Genomic DNA, 20,664 nt, shown 5'->3' on the forward strand with positions numbered 1-20,664 from the left:
GAGTCAGAGTCAGCTCAATGGCAACTGGTTTACGGGCACCAAGAAAGTTTGATGTAGTTCTCTAAAATGCTAATACAGGCATTGAGGTTGGAATTTTCTTTTTAAAAAGATACAGGTGGTGGATATTGAACATTTGAAGGTGTTTATCTCTTTGAAGCTTGAATGGAGAGAGGAAGGATATAACTTCTGAGACAAACGCAAAGCATAGAAAAATGTAAACTGGAGTTCTCTATCTTAGCTTACTTGGTCCAGCTAACAAGCTCTAGAGCAGGAGTAGTTTATTAAGATTCCGTTTTAGAAAGGGGAAATCATACTCTAATTTTATGGTTTTCTTCTCTTAAAGAGACTATATTTTTATTCCACACTGTTCACATCAACATCAACAACCACAGTAAAGACACCCTGACGTTGGAAAACGTTGAAGGAAATAGTTTAGGTTCATTTACTGTGTTAGCTCATCCTCAGTCTTTGAAAATGACTAAAGTTTCCTGTAGTATTTCAGAGTTGTGTATCTGTACAGGTTGTTTACTTTGCACTCTAGGCAGTGCCATGCACACTGAAGATTAGTACCCCTTTCAAGTCATATAGATCTAATTAGGGTCACATCACAGTCCCACTGCTTCCTGGCTGTTTGTCTTTGCCGATTCTTCAGAGTTTTTACATTTAACTTTATTATTAGTCTAAAGTTGGTGCTATAACTTTTTTAGATTTGCAAGAGATTAATATGAAGGTTTCGCTGCATGCCTGATAGCAAAAATGCGGAAATAGAATCTGATTATAAGAATACTTCTAATAGCAGTTCTTTCCATAATGAGTACCTGAAGAAATATTTTTTTAAATTAGTTATAGTTAATTTATTTGAAACAAAGTAGAAGAGAATGTGTTTGTTTTTTGAGATTAGTTTTGTGAGTGAACAGCAGAGTGGGATAGCATCTCAGCAGTAGAACTCCATGTGAATGAAACTAGAACTATTGAGAACCAGTTCTGCACAGATATTTCTTAAGCACACTATCCGTCATCTGAACTTTTGTGAATTTTGTCAGTGAGAATGGAGCAAGAGAGGTGAACATTTTCTGTGTACCCTGAAATAGAATTCCATTTAGTAGCTGAGTTGTTATTTTTATTCCAGATTGCTTTGGCCTTGAACAAAATGGATGGACCTGATGTGGTAAGAAGGCCTTTAAAAATATCTGCATTCTAAAATATTGGTTTGGGTCATAACAAATAAGAAGAATGATGAAGAAATAAGAAATGTGTTTCTTCTGTTGTTTAACTGTGTAAAAGTAAATGCTTCTAGATATTTTAGTAAATTAATAATTCTCATTTTAATGATAATTCTCAGTTTAGCTGGTAGAGCCTTCTTTTCTCTTGAAGTGTTTGAGTTTCGCAAAAGAAGAAAAACTAAATCAATGATTGATCAGGATAGGTTTCTGAATTAAGGTAAAGATCTTTGTTGTTGAGGGATATTTGGTAGGAAAGAAAGGGAAGGTGTTAACAATATTGCTCTTTGCTTTTCCTCTAGTGGTTTTTCTCAAATAAAATTGCTCAATACTGCTTCTTATGATTAAACTAGCTCTGAATGTTGTTGGTTGGGTCTTTTATCTTCCTTGTTCACTAATAACTTTTTAATGCTACATTCTTCAACTTCGTCTGTAATTGTTTTGTGTACCAAAGGCTCTTAAAGACTCTGACCAAGTAGCACAGAGTGATGGGGAGGAAAGCCCTGCTGCTGAAGAGCAGCTCTTGGGAGAGGTACTTATTTATTTATTTATTTTCACTTTTAATTATATTGGACAAATATACACTTATGTATCTCAGAATTGCTTAACATTGAAATAGGGAAAGTTATCTTGACTACTTCTTCGAAAGTACAGTTGGAGTATATTACTTTCTTATAAATGTCTAGGGTAGGAATCTGTTTATCTAAACTGAGAGAAGTATCATCTCTGAACGCTTTAGTTTTTTGGCCTAGCTTCTGGATTAAATGTTTTAAAATTAACAGTTGAGGTGAGTTGGGCTTAATTTGGTAGATAGATATCAGGATATCAAACTGAAAACAGATTTTGTTTGGGAATCCACATTGCATTGCATGTAAAGTTAATGTTTTTTTCCTTGATGCGTTAGTATTTAGGGACCACTCTTGAGTTAGTTCTAAACTTCGGGTCCAAGAATACTTCACTAAACTGTCATGCTTTGCTATAAACTAGCTTTGAGTCCTATCTGGCAATTTTGTAGTTAAAAAGAGTCCTTGAACACAGTATTGTGTCACTAATTTTTTCCTTTTAATTTTGTTTTTTTTTAAACCACTAATATATAATTCTGTAACTTCCTTTTCTTGCTTTCTAATTGCATTTCATCTTGGAAAAGTGATCAGCAAGTTCTTGTTTCTCATCTCACTCTGACTTTTTCAATGTTCTTTGTGGTGTGGGGATATCCTGATTTTGTAGAATGTTTCTTAAAATCTTTTGTGAAATTATAAAAATAATTCATCAGTAAATTTAGACTATTATAAGATAACTATAAAAAACATTTCCCTTAGAAGTAGAGCTCCTAGCATTTATTTAACAAAGGAATAAAAGATAGGGATAAAACCTTGCCAAAAAGTTTATCCATATTAGGCCATGTTAAAGAAACGTACTTTTAATCATGTACAGTTAGATTAACTGTGTTATCAAATAGAAGAGCATTTGAGAAGACACTCATAAATTTAATAGGTAAGAATAGTAAATATTTATAAAAACAGTAGTCATCAATGTGTAGTTTCAGAGTGCTTGAAAAAATTTTCTCCTTAATAGTACTATTATTTATCAAACATAGTAGCTTACGTATTAAAAAGTATTCAATACATTTTATTATATATATTTCAGAAGTCCATAAATAAAGGTTTGTTGTTGTTTTTAGAAAGCAAGTTTGAAAAATACTGAGTTAGAAGAAGGAAAAGTACTTTTTTTTGTTATGCTTGTTAGTGAGTATAGTCAGATCATTACCTCTGGTGTATTCCTTAAAGTGAATACCTTAATAATGTCAATTTTTCTACTTGAGTTTATAAATTCCTAAATGCTTCTCTTTACTTGGGGAAACGGAATTAGGGTTATAGTTGTTCTCCTGTAATGGTCAGTGTTAATTAGGCATTATTTAATTAGGCATTATGCTCTGCACTAAAATTTCCCAGTCCAGAAGTGCCCCTGACCTTGAATACTAGGAGCTTACATTCAGATGTCTAGGTAACACAAGCACAGAAGATATTTTATCTCGTGTAAGAAAGCTAAATTATTATTTAAAAATTCCCTAATCTCTTTGATATTTTTTTTTTTGAATTTCTGTGTGTGAGAGATAAAGCATTTAAAGTATTCACCAGTGAAATGCGTCTCATCTCTTTTTTTCTAAAGAAAATATTGAATTTGTTTTTAATCAGCCTTGCAAGTAGTCTTAAATTGATAGCAGAATTACACATATTTTTACTAGACCTTCCTGCCATTCCAAGTTGGACTAATTAGAGAGAACACAATGTATAGTTGAATTTGAGTATGTTCATAAGCAAGCTGTTTGTATTGCTTTTATACTAAGGACATCTAGTGATTTTTTTCCATGACTGATTCAGTTAAAATAAAAAGACCGTATAACTAAACCTACTACATAGGAATTTTAGGATGTGTAGAAGCAGGGTTGTTTTAAAATCTAAATATGGTATGATTAAAAAATGCACATTTTACATGTTTTAAGTCACTCTTAATTGATGTATCTTAGAAAATAAAGATTCTTCAGCTTAAATAATTTCTGAGCTACCAGTAATGGACATGTGCACTTAATTTTTTTTCTTTACACTTAAATTTTTTTACATTATTCCTGATGACATATTTTATTTATGATTATATCATGGGAATTAATACTTAGGAAGGTTATATATCTTATTGAAAACTTGGATCTGAGAACTTTTCTGGACTTAGAGTGTCATCTAGTCAGTAGGTGAGTTTTATTTTCCATAATCATGTATAGGTTTGTTTTACCAGTAAATTATTTCATTGTTTTATTCTAGCTAAATTGCTACCCTTTCCATCCCTTTAGAGAATTAAAGAGGAAAAACAAGAATCTGAATTTTTACCCTCAGCTGCAGGAACATTTAATATTTCTATTAGTGAGGGTAAGTACCTGTTGGTGTTGATTTTTTTTTTTTTTTCCTTAAAAACCAGTCGAAAGCATAACAAATAATCCCTAAATTTAAGTTAGAAATGTTCTGTCAAAGGTGGTAGAAAGATGATAAGGAAGAACTCAGTTAGCGTTTAGTATACGTAATCAGTGCCCTGGAAGTGATGGTTGTTTCTGTCAGACCTAAGTGGTGGAAACTATGTAATGATCTTAATTAATCCAATTCAAGCAGTCCAGAAAATGTGTTATTTTATATATCTCTCAGTATACTCCCACAGATCTCTTTTATAAATATCAGCAGCTTGTGTTGGAAGTTAATCTACCATTAACATTATTCAGAAATTTGCATTGCATTCTCTGTTGTGTGTGTGTAGTCTGTGTTTTTTTTTTTTTTTTTGGTAACAAAAAAACCTTATTTAACTTGGGTGTATTATGTTTCCTTGTTGCAGATATTGATGGTTTAATTACTCAGGCTTTGCTGACAGGTAACTTTGAGAGTGCCGTTGACCTTTGTTTACATGATAACCGCATGGCAGATGCCATTATACTGGCCATAGCAGGTGGACAAGAACTCTTGGCTCGAACCCAGAAAAAATACTTTGCAAAATCCCAAAGCAAAATTACCAGGGTATGTTATTTTAAAGATAAACCAACAGTTTATTTTTAAACGATTAAACCGATAAGTAATCACATTTATTTTTTATTATAAAAGTGATAAACTTATTATAAAAAATTGAAATACAGGAAACAGTAAAGATCAAAAGTTCGTTTTTAATTCCATGACCCAGAAATAGTCATTGTTGGCATTTTGGTGTGATTATTCCAATTTTTGTCCTTTGCATATATAATTTAAAATACTTTTTGTATTTCATTATAGAAAAGTTAAAGCATAGAAAAATTTAAAGATAAAATTTTTGACATTCCATAATTCTGCCATCAGATTGGTGTGTATCTTTCCATACTCCTTTGTATGTATCTGTAGAATTTTTTTTATCAGAATCAGGATCGTATATCTTTATGTGTGGTTTTGTTTCTTGATGTTGTTAATTTACATCATGAGCATTTTCCCACATCATTAAAAGTTCTTACAAAAATTTTAAATTGCTCTGTAATATTCTACAGTAAGATTGTATTCTCTTGTATTTCGATGTTTAGTTTCCAGTATTTTATTAATAAAGATAACACAGTGATAAACACCCTCCTTGGCGCAGTGGTGAAAAACTTGGCTGCTAACCAAAAGGACCACAGTTTGAATCCACCAGCCACTCCCTGGAAATCCTATGGGGCAGCTCCACTCTGTCCTATAGGGTCGCTATGAGTTGGGATCAACTCAGCGGCAATGGGTTTGGTTTTTCTTTCTTTTGGTTTGTGCTTAAAGATTTATGCAAATTTCTGATTGTTGAATTAGGCTGAATTCCTAGCACCAGAATTTCTGGGGCAGAGGATTTGAACATTTTTATAGCTCCTGTTTGATATTATTAAATTACTTTCTATAAAAGTTATACCAGTATTCAGTCCCACCAGCAGTGAGTTCCTATTATCCTCCTCAGCCTCATCTCATGTCACTCCCACCCGTTGTATTTTAGCCACACTGGCTGTCCCAGTTCTTCACACATTCCATGTTCTTTCTCCCTTGGGACTCGGCGTTTATTGTTCCCTTGGCCTGCAGTGCATTTTCCTTCTTGATAAAGCTAATTGTTACTTTTCCTTCTCAGCACTTTATAAAATATGTTTGTGTGGGTTTTTTTTTTTTTTTGGTGGGGAAGGAAAAATAATATATATTATTTCAGCTGGTTCAAAGATATACTACACTTTGCTGCTACTTCATTCTGCAAAAAATACTATGAATAACAGTTTTTAAAAAAGATAGGATTAAATAGCCACAGTTAAAATTTTTATTAATACATAAAAGGCATTAATTCTTATCCTTTGTTTTCTTTTCCCAAGCTGATCACTGCAGTGGTGATGAAGAACTGGAAAGAGATTGTTGAGTCTTGTGACCTTAACAACTGGAGAGAGGCTTTAGCTGCGGTATTGACTTACGCTAAACCAGATGAATTTTCAGCCCTCTGTGGTAAGAAAATGAACTTTATATTTAATACATTACAAATACGGCGTGGTGTATTTCAAATAAAATTAATGACAAGTTTTATTTTTGTTAACCTACTAATCACAAATAGAAAAAAGAAGTTATTGAATACTTTTCTCAGAATTCCTAAATACATTACTTCTCCATACCTATTCATTATTTGTAAAAATATTGTTTAATGATTTGAGTTTCAGATAGACTGGGATTGGAATCTCGTCCTTGCCTACAATTAAGTGTATGACCTAAGAAAAATTATTTTTTGATCCTCAGTTAACTCATCTGTAAAATGTTGCATAATAAACAGCTCTCAGGTAATAAATGTTAGTTTGAAACAAAGAAGAAAGGCTTTCAAAAAATCAGCCAATGAAAACTCTGGATCAGGAGGGTGGAGCCAACAGGGCATTATAGATGAAAGCGCCAGCTTCACGGAGATACCAGCAGGAGACAGTACACCCAGTAACAGTGATACATGTTTTCCACCCCCTATCCTTCTCCCCCCTGCTCAACCACCCCCTGCTTCATAGCTGACTGCAGTAGCTCAGCTGGCTGGGAAGTGCAGGGTCCATGCTGCTTGGATTCACCCTGCCCACACTGGAGATCAGCAGACAGGCAGTATGGGAAAGGAGTGTCACAGAGGTCCCAGCAGGAGACCTAGTAACCAGCGATATATACTTTCCCACTCCTCACCTTTCTTCCTCCCTGCTCGGCCTCTTCTGCTTCCCACTGGCCACAGTCTCTTGGCCAGGAGGCACTCGCTTTAGCCCCATGCCACTTGGATTTGTCCCACCCACACTGTCTGTCTTCCTGAGTGCCATTTGTTTGTTGTTGGTGTTGCTTTTTTCTGCTTCTGTTGGTTTCTTTAGCACCTCTCACAACCTCCCCCTCCTTTCTCTGGAACACCTTGCTCTGTGTGCCACCTTTGCTTCTAAAAAGACTGTGAAGCACTGCTTGACTGGGGAACTGCTTCCCTGGTCTGCGCCACCACATTAGTGGGAAACCCGGGGCTTTTTTCTTGCATGGGGTGGGGGGGGGGTTGTTTTTTTTCTTTTCTTTATTGGTTTATTTTGTTTTATTTGCAGCTTGGGATCCCCTACTAGCCGGGGTGTACTGTGCGGCTTGGGAGCCATTGCCCCCGTCTGTGTTGCTATGCCAGTAGGATCCCTGAGGGACATTTTTTTTTTTCTTTTCCTTTATATCTTGGGTTCTTGTTTCTCTATATTTACCTTCTTTTCCTGTCTCCTGAATACCTGCTGCTGTGTGACACCTCTACCCATTCTAGCCAGGCTGTACTGTGTGGCTTGGGAGCCACTTCCCTGGTCTTTGCAGCTGTACTGGTGGGATTCCTGGGGGCTCTCTTTTTCTAATTTTTCTTTCTTTCTTTTCTTTTTTTTATTCCTTTTTGTTTTTCTCCATTTCTCAGTTTCTCCTCTCTCCACTCCAGTGGAAAGCTCCCTTAGTACTTGTTTCTTTCTTTTTGGCTCCTGTTTCTCTCACCTCTCTCCACTCTTCCCCATACCCATCTTAGCTCCACACAACTCCCCCACTCCTTCCTGCCTACCTGCACTCTACACTGAATATCACCCCCACCCCCCCGAGCAGCACAGGCACAGCCTGCCAGAACCTGCCCTTCTCTGATTCCTGGCCCACCATATCAACCATACTACGTGCTGTACGCAGCCCATCTCAGCCCCTCCCCTTCAGCTGGACCTGCCCTGCACCATAGCTGAGCGACTGGCCTTGCCCATCGGACAAGGAGGTGAAAAGTATCATGACCACAGACGAGCAAACAACAAAGAATGCACAACCCACCTGCTCAGACGTAAACAAATAAAACAAAAAAGCAGGACAAAATAAATCTGTGATCAATAGATGAAGAAAATAACTACTGAATGTCCTGAAGACAGTAGACAATATCAAAACATATAAAAAAGCAGGACAGGATGGTTCCAGTAGGCATCCAAAATAAAACACCTGATGACTTTCCAGTAGAAGAAAAGGCAGTAAAACTAACTGATAGGGAATTCAGATCGCTAATATTTGGCTATTCAAGAATCGAAGCAAAAAAGCAGACAGAAATGAGGAAAAAATAGACAAATTCATGACAAATATAGACCAAAAAAATGGGAGAATTCAGAAAAATAATACAGGAACAAAATACCAAAATAAATTCTACAAGTAGAAATCATACAAAAACAGCAATTAGAAATCCAAAAGATAAACAAGATTTTGGAAATGGACAGTGTTATAGAAGGGCTGAGGAGCAGGTTTGAAAAGATGGAAGATAGAATCAATGCAATTGAAGATGAACACGTGGATACAACTCTGAGGAAAAATTAAAAAAAAGAATGAAGAAAAATGAAGAAACCCAGAGAATTATGTGGAATACAATCAAAAGCAAAAATTGGTGAGTGATCGGAGTTCCGGAACAGGAGGAGAAACAGAAAACACAGAGATCATTGAAGAATTGCTCACAGAAAACTTCCTAATATTATAAAAGATGAAAAGCCGACCATCCAAGAAGCTCAGTGAACCCCATATAAGATAGACCCCAACAGAAAATCATCAAGGCATATCATAACCACACTCACTGAAACCAAAGACAAAGAAAGAATCCTGACAGCAGCTTGAGAAAAATGAAAAGTCACAGAGGAGAAACAATAAGGCTAAGTTCTGATTATTCAGCAGAAACCATGCAGGCAAGAAGGCCATGGGATGACATATATAAAACCTTGGGGAAAAAAAAAAAATTGCCAACCAAGAATAATATAAAACTCTTGTTCAAATATAATGGTGAAATTAGGACGTTTCCAGATAAACAGAAATTAAGGGAATATGTAATATGTAATAATTCTTACAAGAATTATTAAAGGGAGTGCTTTGATTTGAGAACAAACAACATCAGACTACAGCCTGAATTTAGAACACAGGACTGTACCAGCCAGATACCAGCCTAGGAAATGAGCTCTCAAGGACTATCCAAAACCAAAAGATTTACAGAAGGGAACCAGAGAGGTTAATCTGTAAATGACAATAATGTCAGAACGATAAAAAAGGGAACAAGTGGTGTAGGTATAGAACTTTCTAATGGAGAGGAAGGCAAGGCAATACCAAGTAATAATAGACTGGTTCAAACCTGAGAAAATAAGGGTAAATTTCAAGGTAACCAAAAAGAAAGTTAACAAACCTACTCATCAAAATAATGAACAAAAACATAATATCTCAGTAAAAACAAAATCTACAAAAACGAAAGAAGTGGAAAAAAAAAATCCACAAACAAAATGAATACCACATAGGAGAGTAAGAACAGAGAAAACGGCAGCTCCACAAAAAAAAGTTACTATAAAATGACACCAATAAATTCACACCTATCAACAATTACACTGAATGTAAGTGATTTAAGTGCATGCATAAAGAGACAGTAGCAGAATGGATTAAAAAAAAAAAACAGGATCCATCAATATGCTGTCTACAAGAGACACACATTAGAAAACAGACATAAATTTATTAAAAATCAAAGGATGGGAAAAAAATGTATCAAGCAAACAGCTGCCAAAAAATAGCAGGAGTGGCAATACTAATCTCAGATTAAGTAGACTTTAAAATAAAATCTACCATAAAAGACAAAGAAGGGCACTATATAATGACTAAAGGGACAATCTATCATCAAGACATAAGCACAATAAACATCCATGCACCCAATGACAGGGCTCCAAAGTACATAAAACAGGACTGAAAAGAGAAATTAACAGTTCCACAATAATACTAGGAGACTTCAACACACCACTCTCTGTAAAGGACGGAACATCTATAAAGAAACTTAGCAAAGATACAGAAGAACTAAAGGGTACAGTCAGCCAACTTGACCTCATAGACATATATAGAACAGTCCACCCAACAGCTTCAAAGGGTATATTCTTTTCCAATGCACCTGGAACATTCTTCAGAATAGACCATATCTTAGGTCACAGAGCAACCCTCAACAAAGTCAAAAACCTTGACATCAATGTAGAAATTAACCATAGGAAGAGCAAGGAAAAAAAACCAATTACATGGAAACTGAATAACACCCTACTTAAAAACCAATGGGAAATAGAAGAAATCAGAGATGGAATCAAAAAATTCCTAGAGTCAAACGAGAATGAAAACACATCATACCAAAACCTTTGGGACACAGCAGATGCAGTCCTCAGAGGTCAACTTATAGCAATAGATGTACACATCAAAAAAGAAGAAAGGGGCAAAGTCAAAACATTAGCTGTACAACTCGAACAAATAGAAAGAGGAGAGCAAAAAAGCCTACAGCCACCAGAAGAAAGGAGATAATAAAGATCAGAGCAGAAATAAATGCAGACTGGAAAAAAAAAAAATAGAAGCAACAGAACCAAAAGTTGGTTCTTTGAAAGGATCAACAAAATTGACAAACCACAGGCCAAACCAATAAGAGAAAACCAGGAGAGGATGCAAATAATCTAATATAAGAAATGAAATGGGGAATATTACAACAGACCCAAATGAAATAAAAAGGATCCTAATAGAGTATTATGAAAAACTATTCTCCAACAAATCTGAAAACCTAGAGGAAATGGACAAATTTCTAGAAACACACTACCTACCCAAACTAACACAAAATGATGTTGAAAATCTGAACAGACTCATGACAAGAGAAGAGGTTGAAAAGGTAATAATAATACTAAACTCCCAACGAAAAAAAGCCCTGGACCAGACAGCTTCACTGAAGGATTCTACCAGACATTCAGAGAAGAGTTTACACCGGTACTACTCAAACTATTTCAGAACATAGAAAAGGAAGCAACACTTCAGAATTCATTCTATGAAGTCAGCATAACCCTGATACCCAAACCAGGCAAAGGCACCACGAAAAAAAGAAAATTACACATTATTATCTCTCATGAAGATAGATGCAAAAATTCTCAACAAAATTCTAGTCAGTGGAATTCAGCATCATATAAAAAAAATAATACACCACAACCAAGTAGGATTCATACAGCATAAGCAAGGATGTTTCAATGTTAGAAAATCAATCAGTGTAATCTACCACATAAATGAAAGGAGAGAATCACACGATCATCTCAGTTGATGCAGAAAAGGCATTTAACAAAGCCCAACACCCATTCCTGATAAAAACTAGGTATAGAAGGGAAATTCCTCAACATAATAAAGGGCATCTATGCAAAACCAACAGCCAACATCATTCTTTATGGAGAGAGGCTGAAAACATTCCCCTTGAGAAAATGAACAAGACGAGGATGCCCTATATCACTACTCCTATTTACCATTGTGCTAGAAGTCCTAACTAGAGCAATAGGGCAGGAAAGAGAAATTAAGGGCATCCAAATTGGTAATGAAGAAGTTAAACTGTCTCTGTTTTGCAGATGATACTATACTATACATAGAAAGTCTTAAGAATTCCATGAGAAAACTGAAACTGGTAGATTCAGCAGAGTAGCAGGATAAAAGATATACAATAATCATTTGGATACACCTATACACCAATAAAGAGAACGATGCAAACGAAATCAGGAAAACAATACCATTTATAATAGCCCCTAAAAAAAGTAAAATACTCAGCAATGAATCTAACCAGGGATGTAGAAGACCTATACAAAGAATACTACAACACACTGCTGCAGGAAACCAAGAGAGAGCTACATAAGTAGAAGAACATACCATGCTCATGGATAGGTAGACTCAACATTGTGAAAATGACAATTCTACCCAAACCGATTTACAAAAACAATACGATCCCAATCCAAATACCAACAAATTCTTTAAAGAGATGGAAAAACTAATCTTTAACTTTATATGGAAAGGGAAGAAGCCCCGGATAAGTAAAGCACTATTGAAGAAGAATAAAGTAGGAGGACTCACACTATCTGACATCAGAACCTACTATACGGCTACGGTACTCAAAATAACCTGGTACTGGTACAACAACGAATACATTGACTAGTGGAACACAATTGAGAACCCAGATGTAAATCAATCCACCTTCGGTCACCTGATCTTTGACAAGGGCCCAAAGTCCATCAGATGGGAAAAAAGAGTCTTTTTAATAAATGGTGCTGGCAAAACTGGATGTCCCATTTGTAAAAAAATGAAACAGGACTCATACTTCACACTGTGTACAAAAACTAATTCAAAATGTATCAAATACCTAAATATAAAGCCAAAAACTATAAAGTTCATAGAAGAAAAAATAGGATCAATGCTAGAGGCCCTAATACACAGCATTAACAGTATACAAACCATAACCAACAACACAAAAACTTGAGAAGATAAGCTAAATAACTGGGATCTTCTAAAAATTAACACTTAGGCTTCTCAAAAGGCTTTGCCAAAAGAGAACCTACAGATTGGGAAAAAATTCTGACTATTACAAATCAGACAAAGGTCTAATCTCTAAAATCTACAAGAAAATCCAGCACCTCTACAATAAAAAGACAAATAAGTTAATTGAAAAATGAGCAAAGAAAATGAACAGACACTTCACCAAAGAAGACATTCAAGCAGCCAACAGACATATAAGGAAATGCTGGGGATCACTAGCCATTAGAGAAATGCAAATCAGAACCACAATGAGATACCATCTCACCCCGGCATTACCCGCACGAATCAAAAAAAAACAGGAAATAACAAGTGTTGGAGGGGCTGTGGGGAGATTAGAACTCTTATGCACTGCTGGTCATAATGCAAAACGATACAACCATTTTGGAGAACGGTATGGTGCTTCCTTAGAAAGCTAGAAATAGAAATAACCATATGATCCAGGAGTCCCACTCCTAGGAATGTATCCTAGAGAAAGGAGACTCGTCACACGAATAGACATATGCACACCTGTGTTCATTGCAGCATTGTTCACAATAGCAAAAAGATGGAAACAACCTAGATGCCCAAGAACAGATGAATGGATAAACTATGGTACTTACACAGACTGGAGTACTATGCAACGATAAAGACCAATGATGAATCTACAAAGCATCTCATAACATGGATCAATCTGGAGGGCATTTTGCGGAGTGAAATAAGTTAATCATGACAGATATCGTATGAGACCACTACTGTAAAAACTCACGAGAAGGTTTACATACACAAAAAAAACAATCTTTGATGGTTACAAAGGAGGGGAGGGGTGGGGATGGGAAAACACTAAATTGACAATAGGTAAGTGGTAAGTTTGGTGAAGGGTAAGACAGTACACAGTATGGGGGAAGCGAGTACAACTTGTACAAGGCACGGTCATGGAAGCTCCATAGACACATCCAGTTTCCCTGAGGGACCAAATTGCTGGGCTGAGGGCCATAAGGACCATGGTCTTGGGGAACATCTAGCTAAATTGGCATAACATAGTTTATAAAGAAAATGTTCTACATTCTCCTTTGGTGAGTAGCATCTGGAGTCTTGAACTGTGAGGGGCTTCTAAGATACTCCACTGGTCTCACCCCTGTTGAGAGCAATGGAGAATGAAGAAAACTAAAGACACAAGGGTAAGATTAGTCCAGAGGACTAATGGACCACAACTACCATGGCCTCCACCAGCCTGAGTCCAGTATAACTGGATGGTTCCCAGCTATTACCACTGACTGCTGTGAAAGGGATCACAATAGAGTCCCAGACAGAGCTGGAGAAAAATGTAGAACAAAATTCTAACTCACAAAAAAAACCAGACTTGCTGGCCTGACAGAGACTGGAGAAACCCTGAGAGTGTGGACCCTGGACACCCTTTCAGCTCAGTAATGAAGTCACTCCTGAGGTTCACCGTTGAACCAAAGATTGGACAGGCCCATAAAACAAAGTGAGACTAAAGGGGCACACCAGCCCAGGCAGAGGGGACAGAAAAGCTGGTAATAGGGAACCCAGCGTTGAGAAGGGAGAGTGTTGACATGTCATGGGGTTGTTAACCAATGTCCTAAAACAATATGTGTAATAACTGTTTAATGAGAAACTAGTTGGGTCTGAAACCTTTATCTGAATACAATAAAAAAAAAAAAAAAAGAAAGTCCAGACTTACTAGCCTGAGACTAGAGAAACCCCAAGAGTATGGCCCATGGATACCCTTTTATCTCAGTAATGAAGTCTCTTCTGATGTTCACATTTCATGCAAAGATTAGACAGGCCCATAAAACAAAATGAGACTAAAGGGGCACAACAGCCCAGGGACAAGGACTAGAAGACAGGAGAGGATAGGAAAGCTGGTAATAGGGAACCCAAGGTCGAGAAGGGAGAGTGTTGACATGTCATGGGGTTGTTAACCAGTGTCATAAAACAATATGTGTACTAACTGTTCAGTGAGAAGCTAGTTCGTTCTGTAAGCCTCCATCTAAAGTACAATTAAAAAAAAAAAACTCTGGCTCTCAGTGTTCTGATCAGCAGTTGATCATGGGGAATGCTCAGGACCTGGCAGCATTTTGTTTGATTGTGCATGGAGTTGCCGTGAGTTGGGCTGTGACTCTATAATAACTAAGAATATATAACAGTGATAAAAATAGTAATTATAACATTTTAGTAGAAATTACCGTTAAAGGTCATGACTAAACTGGTGGCTGAAGAATAATTATTATCTGCAAAAAAAGAGCTGTAAGGCAGCTATTGTGAAAACATTTTCTAGCTTGAAAGTATTATGAGGATACAAAAATTACATGGTACTAACTTTTTTAATCAGATAATTTATACTAGACCTAGCTGCCATTTAGTAGTTTATTTCAAATGTGCCGTGTTTCAGTCTGATGTTCACAAAAACATCTGATGTGACAAAATGGAATAAAAAGTTTATTAGGGTTTTTTGTTACATATTTTTCCTTTTTGTTTTTTAAAATATAACTATCATAAATTATACAGCTAGGTATAGAATCTGATGAAATAGTTTATTATATACAGTTTGGCACCCACTTTTATTCATTTAGCAAAGAAGAATTTGCTGAAAAAAAAATAATCCATACTTCTGAAATTATTAGGATGCTCATGACCTCATGTATAGATTGCCTGGAGTATAATCTCATTTCGTTTTCCTTTTGATCCATAGATCTTTTGGGAACCAGGCTCGAACGTGAGGGCGACAGCCTCCTGCAGACTCAGGCATGTCTCTGCTATATTTGTGCGGGAAATGTAGAGAAACTAGTTGCATGTTGGACTAAAGCTCAAGATGGAAGCAACCCCTTGTCCCTTCAGGTTAGTATCTTTGAAACAAAATGTACTTATTTTTAGGGTCGTCTTTCTCCCTACATATGATCAAGTTGTAGTCTAGAAATTTATTTGTTCTAGAACGTCATTGCTTGCACTCTGCTAATTAACACATGATATTCTAGGAGTTCTTTTTCTAGGTTATTATATGTATCATCTTTTGAAATGGTGTTGCAGCACTTTGTGAGATTGAGGTTGTAGTTTGGCACTTTGTTTGGGGAAGTATGTGGCAAGGCAGTAAAAAGAGCCCAAGGGTTTACCTCTTTTCCCTCCTGTTCCTCTTTTTACCTCTAGTGACCATGCTTGCCTGGGTAAAAGGAAGAAGCAGGGTGGGGTAAGGAGTTGGAGGCATAATATCATATTTCGGCATAATATTTCCTTTTTCTTTTTGGAAAGAGATTTTCTCTATAGAGTTGTTGCTTTAAAGGTCTTGTATTTAAACTGAAAACCAAGTAGGAAATCAAAGTTTTCCTGCTAAGTATTTCTGGGGGAAAAACACACTTGTTTCACACTTGTGGATCGATACACTACGATAAGAATTCGTGTTCAAGAACAACATGAGAAATTTCGGGTTAAATGATATGCCCATTTAGACAAAAGTCCTGTCCCTTTGTCTGCGGGTCACCTCAGAGTAGTAAGATTTTTATAGTATGGACAGTAGGATGTTTTCGCTCACAGTTCTCCTGTACCTGCTGGAAGCTGCTTGCTGCCTTCAGCGTTTTACTTCTCACCTGGTTCAAATGGATATTTTTGCCTGTATTAGCTCACAAGACAGGTATCTCGCAGTTTAAGGATGTTTAGGAGAAGAGGGTAACCTATGCCTTATTCATGAGTAAGAGGCCTTCCTCATTATGTGTTTTTTTAAATACCTAGATAGTGACGAACTATTCCAGACCTTTTTAAGAGGGATGATAATAGGTGCTGTACACTTTTTTTTTTTTTTAATTTTGGTAAAATACGTATGACATAAATTTTGCCATTTTAACCATTTTTAGGTGTATAATTCAGTGATATTAATTACATTCACCACGTTGTGCAACCATCACCGTTACCCATTTCTAAAAGTTTTACATCACCCCAGACAGAAACTCAGTATCCCTTCAGCAGTAATTCCCATTCCTCCTCTCCTAAGCCCCTGGTAGCCACTAATAAAACTTTTGTCTCTATGCATTTGTCTGCTGTAGATATTTCATCTAAGTGGCATCATACAATATTTCTCCTTTTGGTCCAGCTCATTTCACGTAGCATAATGTTTTCACAGTTAATCTGTGTTGTAGCATGGATCAAGAACTGCATTTCTCTTTATGGCTGAATAATATTCCATTTGTATGTGTGTGTATACATACACACCATGTTTTGTTTATCCATTCATCTGCTGGTGGGCATTTGAGTTGTTTCTATGTCTTAACTATTGTGAATTATGCTGCAGTGAACTTTAATGTAGCAGTATGTCTTTGAGCCCCCGCTCTCAGTTATTTTGGGTATATGCCTAGGAGTAGAATTGCTGGGATATATGGTAATTCTATGCTTAATTTTTTTTAGAAATTCACCCTCATACACAGCCCCATTTTTTCCTTTTTTTTTTTTTAATTGTGCTTTGAATGAAGGTTTACAGAGCAAAATAGTTTCCCATTAAAGAGTTAATATGCCTATTGTTTTGTGACATTGCTTGCCAACCCTGCAATGTGTCAACATTCTCCCCTTCTCAACCTTAGGTTCCACATTTCCATTTGTCCACCCTTCCTGTCCCCTCCTGCCTTCTCATCCTTGCCCTCTATGTTTAACTTTTTGAGGAACCACCAAAATGTTTTCTGTAGTGGCTGCCCCATTCTATATTCCTACCAGCAATACACTAGGGTTCCAATTTCTCCCCATCACTGCCAACACTTGTTGTTTTCCCTTTATTTCATTAATTTTTGGATAATAGCCATCCTAGATGGGGCTAGGGTCCCTGGTGCCACAGTGGTTAAGGGCATAGCTGCTAACCAAAAGTTTAACAGTTCAAATCCATCAGCAGCTCCTTGGAAAACGTATGGGGCAGTTCCACTCTGTCCTATAGGGTCGCTATGAGTCGGAATTGACTCGACGGCAGTGGGTTTGGGTTTTCGGTTTCTGAGAGGTGGTGAGGTGGTATCTTGTTGTGGTTTTGATATGCTGTGTTCTGTTTTGATTTTCTGATTTGTGATTTCCCTAATGACTAATGATGTTGAAAATCTTTTCCTGTTCTTACTGGGCATTTGTACATCTTGTTTGGAGAAATATCTGTTCAAGTCCTTTGCTCATGTTTTTAATTGGATTGTTTGCCCTTTTGTTGTAATTACTGTACTTTTAGTAGGTTTTGGAAAGTTTTAGGAACTCCTCATTTTAGCTTTTCCTGCTTTATGTACATGGCCTCGATATCTATCTGTTTCTGACAATCTTTTTTTTTTCCTCATTTAGGATCTGATCGAGAAAGTTGTCATCCTGCGAAAAGCTGTACAACTCACTCAAACCATGGACGCTAATACTGTAGGTGTACTTTTGGCTGAGAAGATGAGTCAGTATGCCAGTTTGTTAGCAGCCCAGGGCAGTATTGCTGCAGCCCTGGCTTTTCTTCCAGAAAACACCAACCAGGTAATTAGAACTGACAGTTTTTCTTCTTTATTTTAATGTATGAGTCCCATAGATAGCACTTGGTATTAGACATGAACATACTAGTTGGAGGAATGTTTTGGAGCAGTTGAATTTCTGTCACCTTTTTTAACTCTAGGTGAATGTTATTGACAGTTCCTCAACGATCATTTTAGATGTACCCGGAGAGTTAGGTTGTTATTGTAATATAATAGATCACTGTTTACTAAAGGAGCATAGTGTTTGAGGAAAATAAATGATTAAAAAAAAAGACAGCTTTTTGTTTCTTAAGCCAGATGCAGTTTCTGCATCTATGGTTTGTTGCAGGAATTATTTATGTTGAAAAGCTGTAAATGTTGATTGAACACATGGGGTTGTGTTGCATGGTGTGATTTTTAAATTGCCACGTGTCAGCCCAGGCGTAAATGAAGAAATTCATCGTATATGCCATTTAAGTATGATACTGTCTGTGGGCAAGTATGCTTTTAAAGTATTCAGTGCAGAGGGAACTACATTTCACTCCTAATTTGTTGTACTTATTTAGTGTATGATGAAACTCAGACTTTTTCATGATATTTATTTCAATTTAATTCATTTCAACAAGTGGCTGGGCATATAGCAATGAGTAAAAGATTGCCAAGATCCTTGCCCTCAGGGGGCTTACAAACACAAGATGGCTATAGACAAGTAAACCTGGGAAATCCAAGTGTGTGATAATGACTATGACAGAGGTAGTAGTACTGTGGGAGCACCCAGAAGAGGGAAACCTAACCCCAGCAATGGAGCATGGCTAGGAGTTGTGGAGACTTTTCTACAAGTATGATATTTACATCTGGTTTTTGAACCTTGCATGTATTTCTTGTTCCATTATTTTTCATATTAGCTTTATCCTGTTTTTAATAGACTTATTTTAGTCACATGTTTTCAGTGTTTTGTCAGTTCTAGAGAATTATCAATAAATTTTATTTTCTGTCAATTCTATCTAAACCTTGAGTAAAAATACTTACATGCTCCAGGGCTATGGAGGTATGGCTGTCTAATTGGTTTTGTGTACATTTAGCTGTTGAATTCAGCTTGTATCTTTCTAAATTGCTGATAAGAATCCTAGGTAGGATAGAAACATGGTCTTTTTGTTTATGTTAGCATAGTGGTTTTTTAAGACTTTTTTCCTAATAAGGTTTCATTATTATATTGAGATAAAAAAAATATTATGAGACCCTTTATCTTAACACCTTAAGAACCTCTAACCCTTATTTTTAGTACCACTTTTTTGTAACCATATACGTTTTTCTGTATATTATTATTCGTGCTTTTCTTTGGACTCTAGTGTGTAATTTTCCTCCATGAAAGGCTGGAAAGTATACCTAAAAAGTTTAAATGACCCTTCAAACTTTTTTTTTGAAATTTTAAATAAGAATTTATTAATTCATTTTAAAGATAGCAATAATAAACCAATTATATGTGTCATGGATTGAATTGTGTCCCCCCCAAAATACGCGTCAGCTTAGTTAGGCCATGGTTCCCAGTATTGTGTGGCTGTCCTCCATTTTGTGATTGTAATTTTATGTTAAAGAGGATTAGGGTAGGGTTGTAACACCCTTACTAAGGTCACATCCCTGATCCAATGTAAAGGGAGTTTCCCTGGGGTGTATGGCCTGCACCATTTTTTATCTTAAAAAAAAAAAAAAAAAAAAAAATTTTTTTTTTTTTTTTCTTACAAGAGATAAAAGGAAAGGGAAGTGAGCACAAAGTGGGGGACTTCATACCACCAAGAAAGTAGCACTGGGAGCAGAGTGAGTCTTTTGGACCTGGGTTTCCTGTATGGAGAGGCTCCTGGTTGAGGGGAAGATTGATGACAATAACCTTCCTCTAGAGCTGACAGAGAAAGCCTTCCCCTGGAGCGGATGCCCTGAATTTGGACTTCTAGCCTACCAGGCTGTGAGAGAATAAACTTCTGTTTGTTAAAGCCGTCTACTTTTGGTATTTCTGTTATAGCAGCAGTAGATGACTAAGAAAATATGTTAATGTAATATTTTTATGAAAAACTGTATTTTCAAAAAAAAAACAAAAAATAGTGAGAAGTGTGCAGTGTTTTACATTTTTGCAAGTCTGTTTAATGTCTGGGTTAGTAGAGGACAGCTGGATTTACGTATCTGCTTCTGCCATCAGTCTGCTGTGATTTGTTGTCTTTTTTACAGACCCTTTAAACATTTAAGGAATTTGTAGCAATAGAAAAAATTTTAAGATATTAAAGTCAACTCTTGCTGAAACATTTTATCACATTGCTTTCGTTGTTTTTAGATGATGCTTAGAACATATATATATATAAATATATATGGCCAACTCATATTTAACTCTACATCTGTGTAAGCTACCCTGAGTTTAACATCTTACTCTTTTATTTCAGACATCTCTTTTTTAATTCCATCTCTGTCGTAGATAACCATTTTCTTCCATCACAATCTTTAGCTGGTGACTCTCTTTTGGGATCTAAAAAGAAAGCTGTGTTTTTGTTTTTTAATTACTTGTGTGTTTTGTAAGCATTATTCAAAGCACAAGAAAACAATAGAAAGCATTGACCTTGCATGCTAACTGTGCAGTGGACATAATTCAAATTTCTG

The 20,664-nt window shown here is 36.3% G+C and overlaps 1 protein-coding gene across 17 annotated transcripts in view; it reads left to right on the forward strand.

Annotated features, from left to right (window-relative positions):
* Nucleotides 1–20,664, forward strand: part of SEC31A (SEC31 homolog A, COPII coat complex component) — a 95,118-nt gene that overhangs the window by 41,452 nt on the left and 33,002 nt on the right. For 11 of the 17 annotated variants that reach the window (XM_049885835.1, XM_049885834.1, XM_049885833.1 and 8 more), the window contains 7 exons: nucleotides 1,130–1,168; nucleotides 1,675–1,752; nucleotides 4,066–4,141; nucleotides 4,596–4,774; nucleotides 6,094–6,220; nucleotides 15,276–15,421; nucleotides 17,873–18,046. In XM_049885835.1, coding sequence (XP_049741792.1) covers nucleotides 1,130–1,168; nucleotides 1,675–1,752; nucleotides 4,066–4,141; nucleotides 4,596–4,774; nucleotides 6,094–6,220; nucleotides 15,276–15,421; nucleotides 17,873–18,046 — 819 coding nt within the window. The remainder of the gene's footprint in view (nucleotides 1–1,129; nucleotides 1,169–1,674; nucleotides 1,753–4,065; nucleotides 4,142–4,595; nucleotides 4,775–6,093; nucleotides 6,221–15,275; nucleotides 15,422–17,872; nucleotides 18,047–20,664) is intronic. The other 6 variants (XM_049885838.1, XM_049885842.1, XM_049885844.1 and 3 more) reach the window with 1 other exon arrangement.

Source organism: Elephas maximus, chromosome 5, assembly GCF_024166365.1.
Source record: "Elephas maximus indicus isolate mEleMax1 chromosome 5, mEleMax1 primary haplotype, whole genome shotgun sequence".
NCBI classification, from domain to species: domain Eukaryota; kingdom Metazoa; phylum Chordata; class Mammalia; order Proboscidea; family Elephantidae; genus Elephas; species Elephas maximus.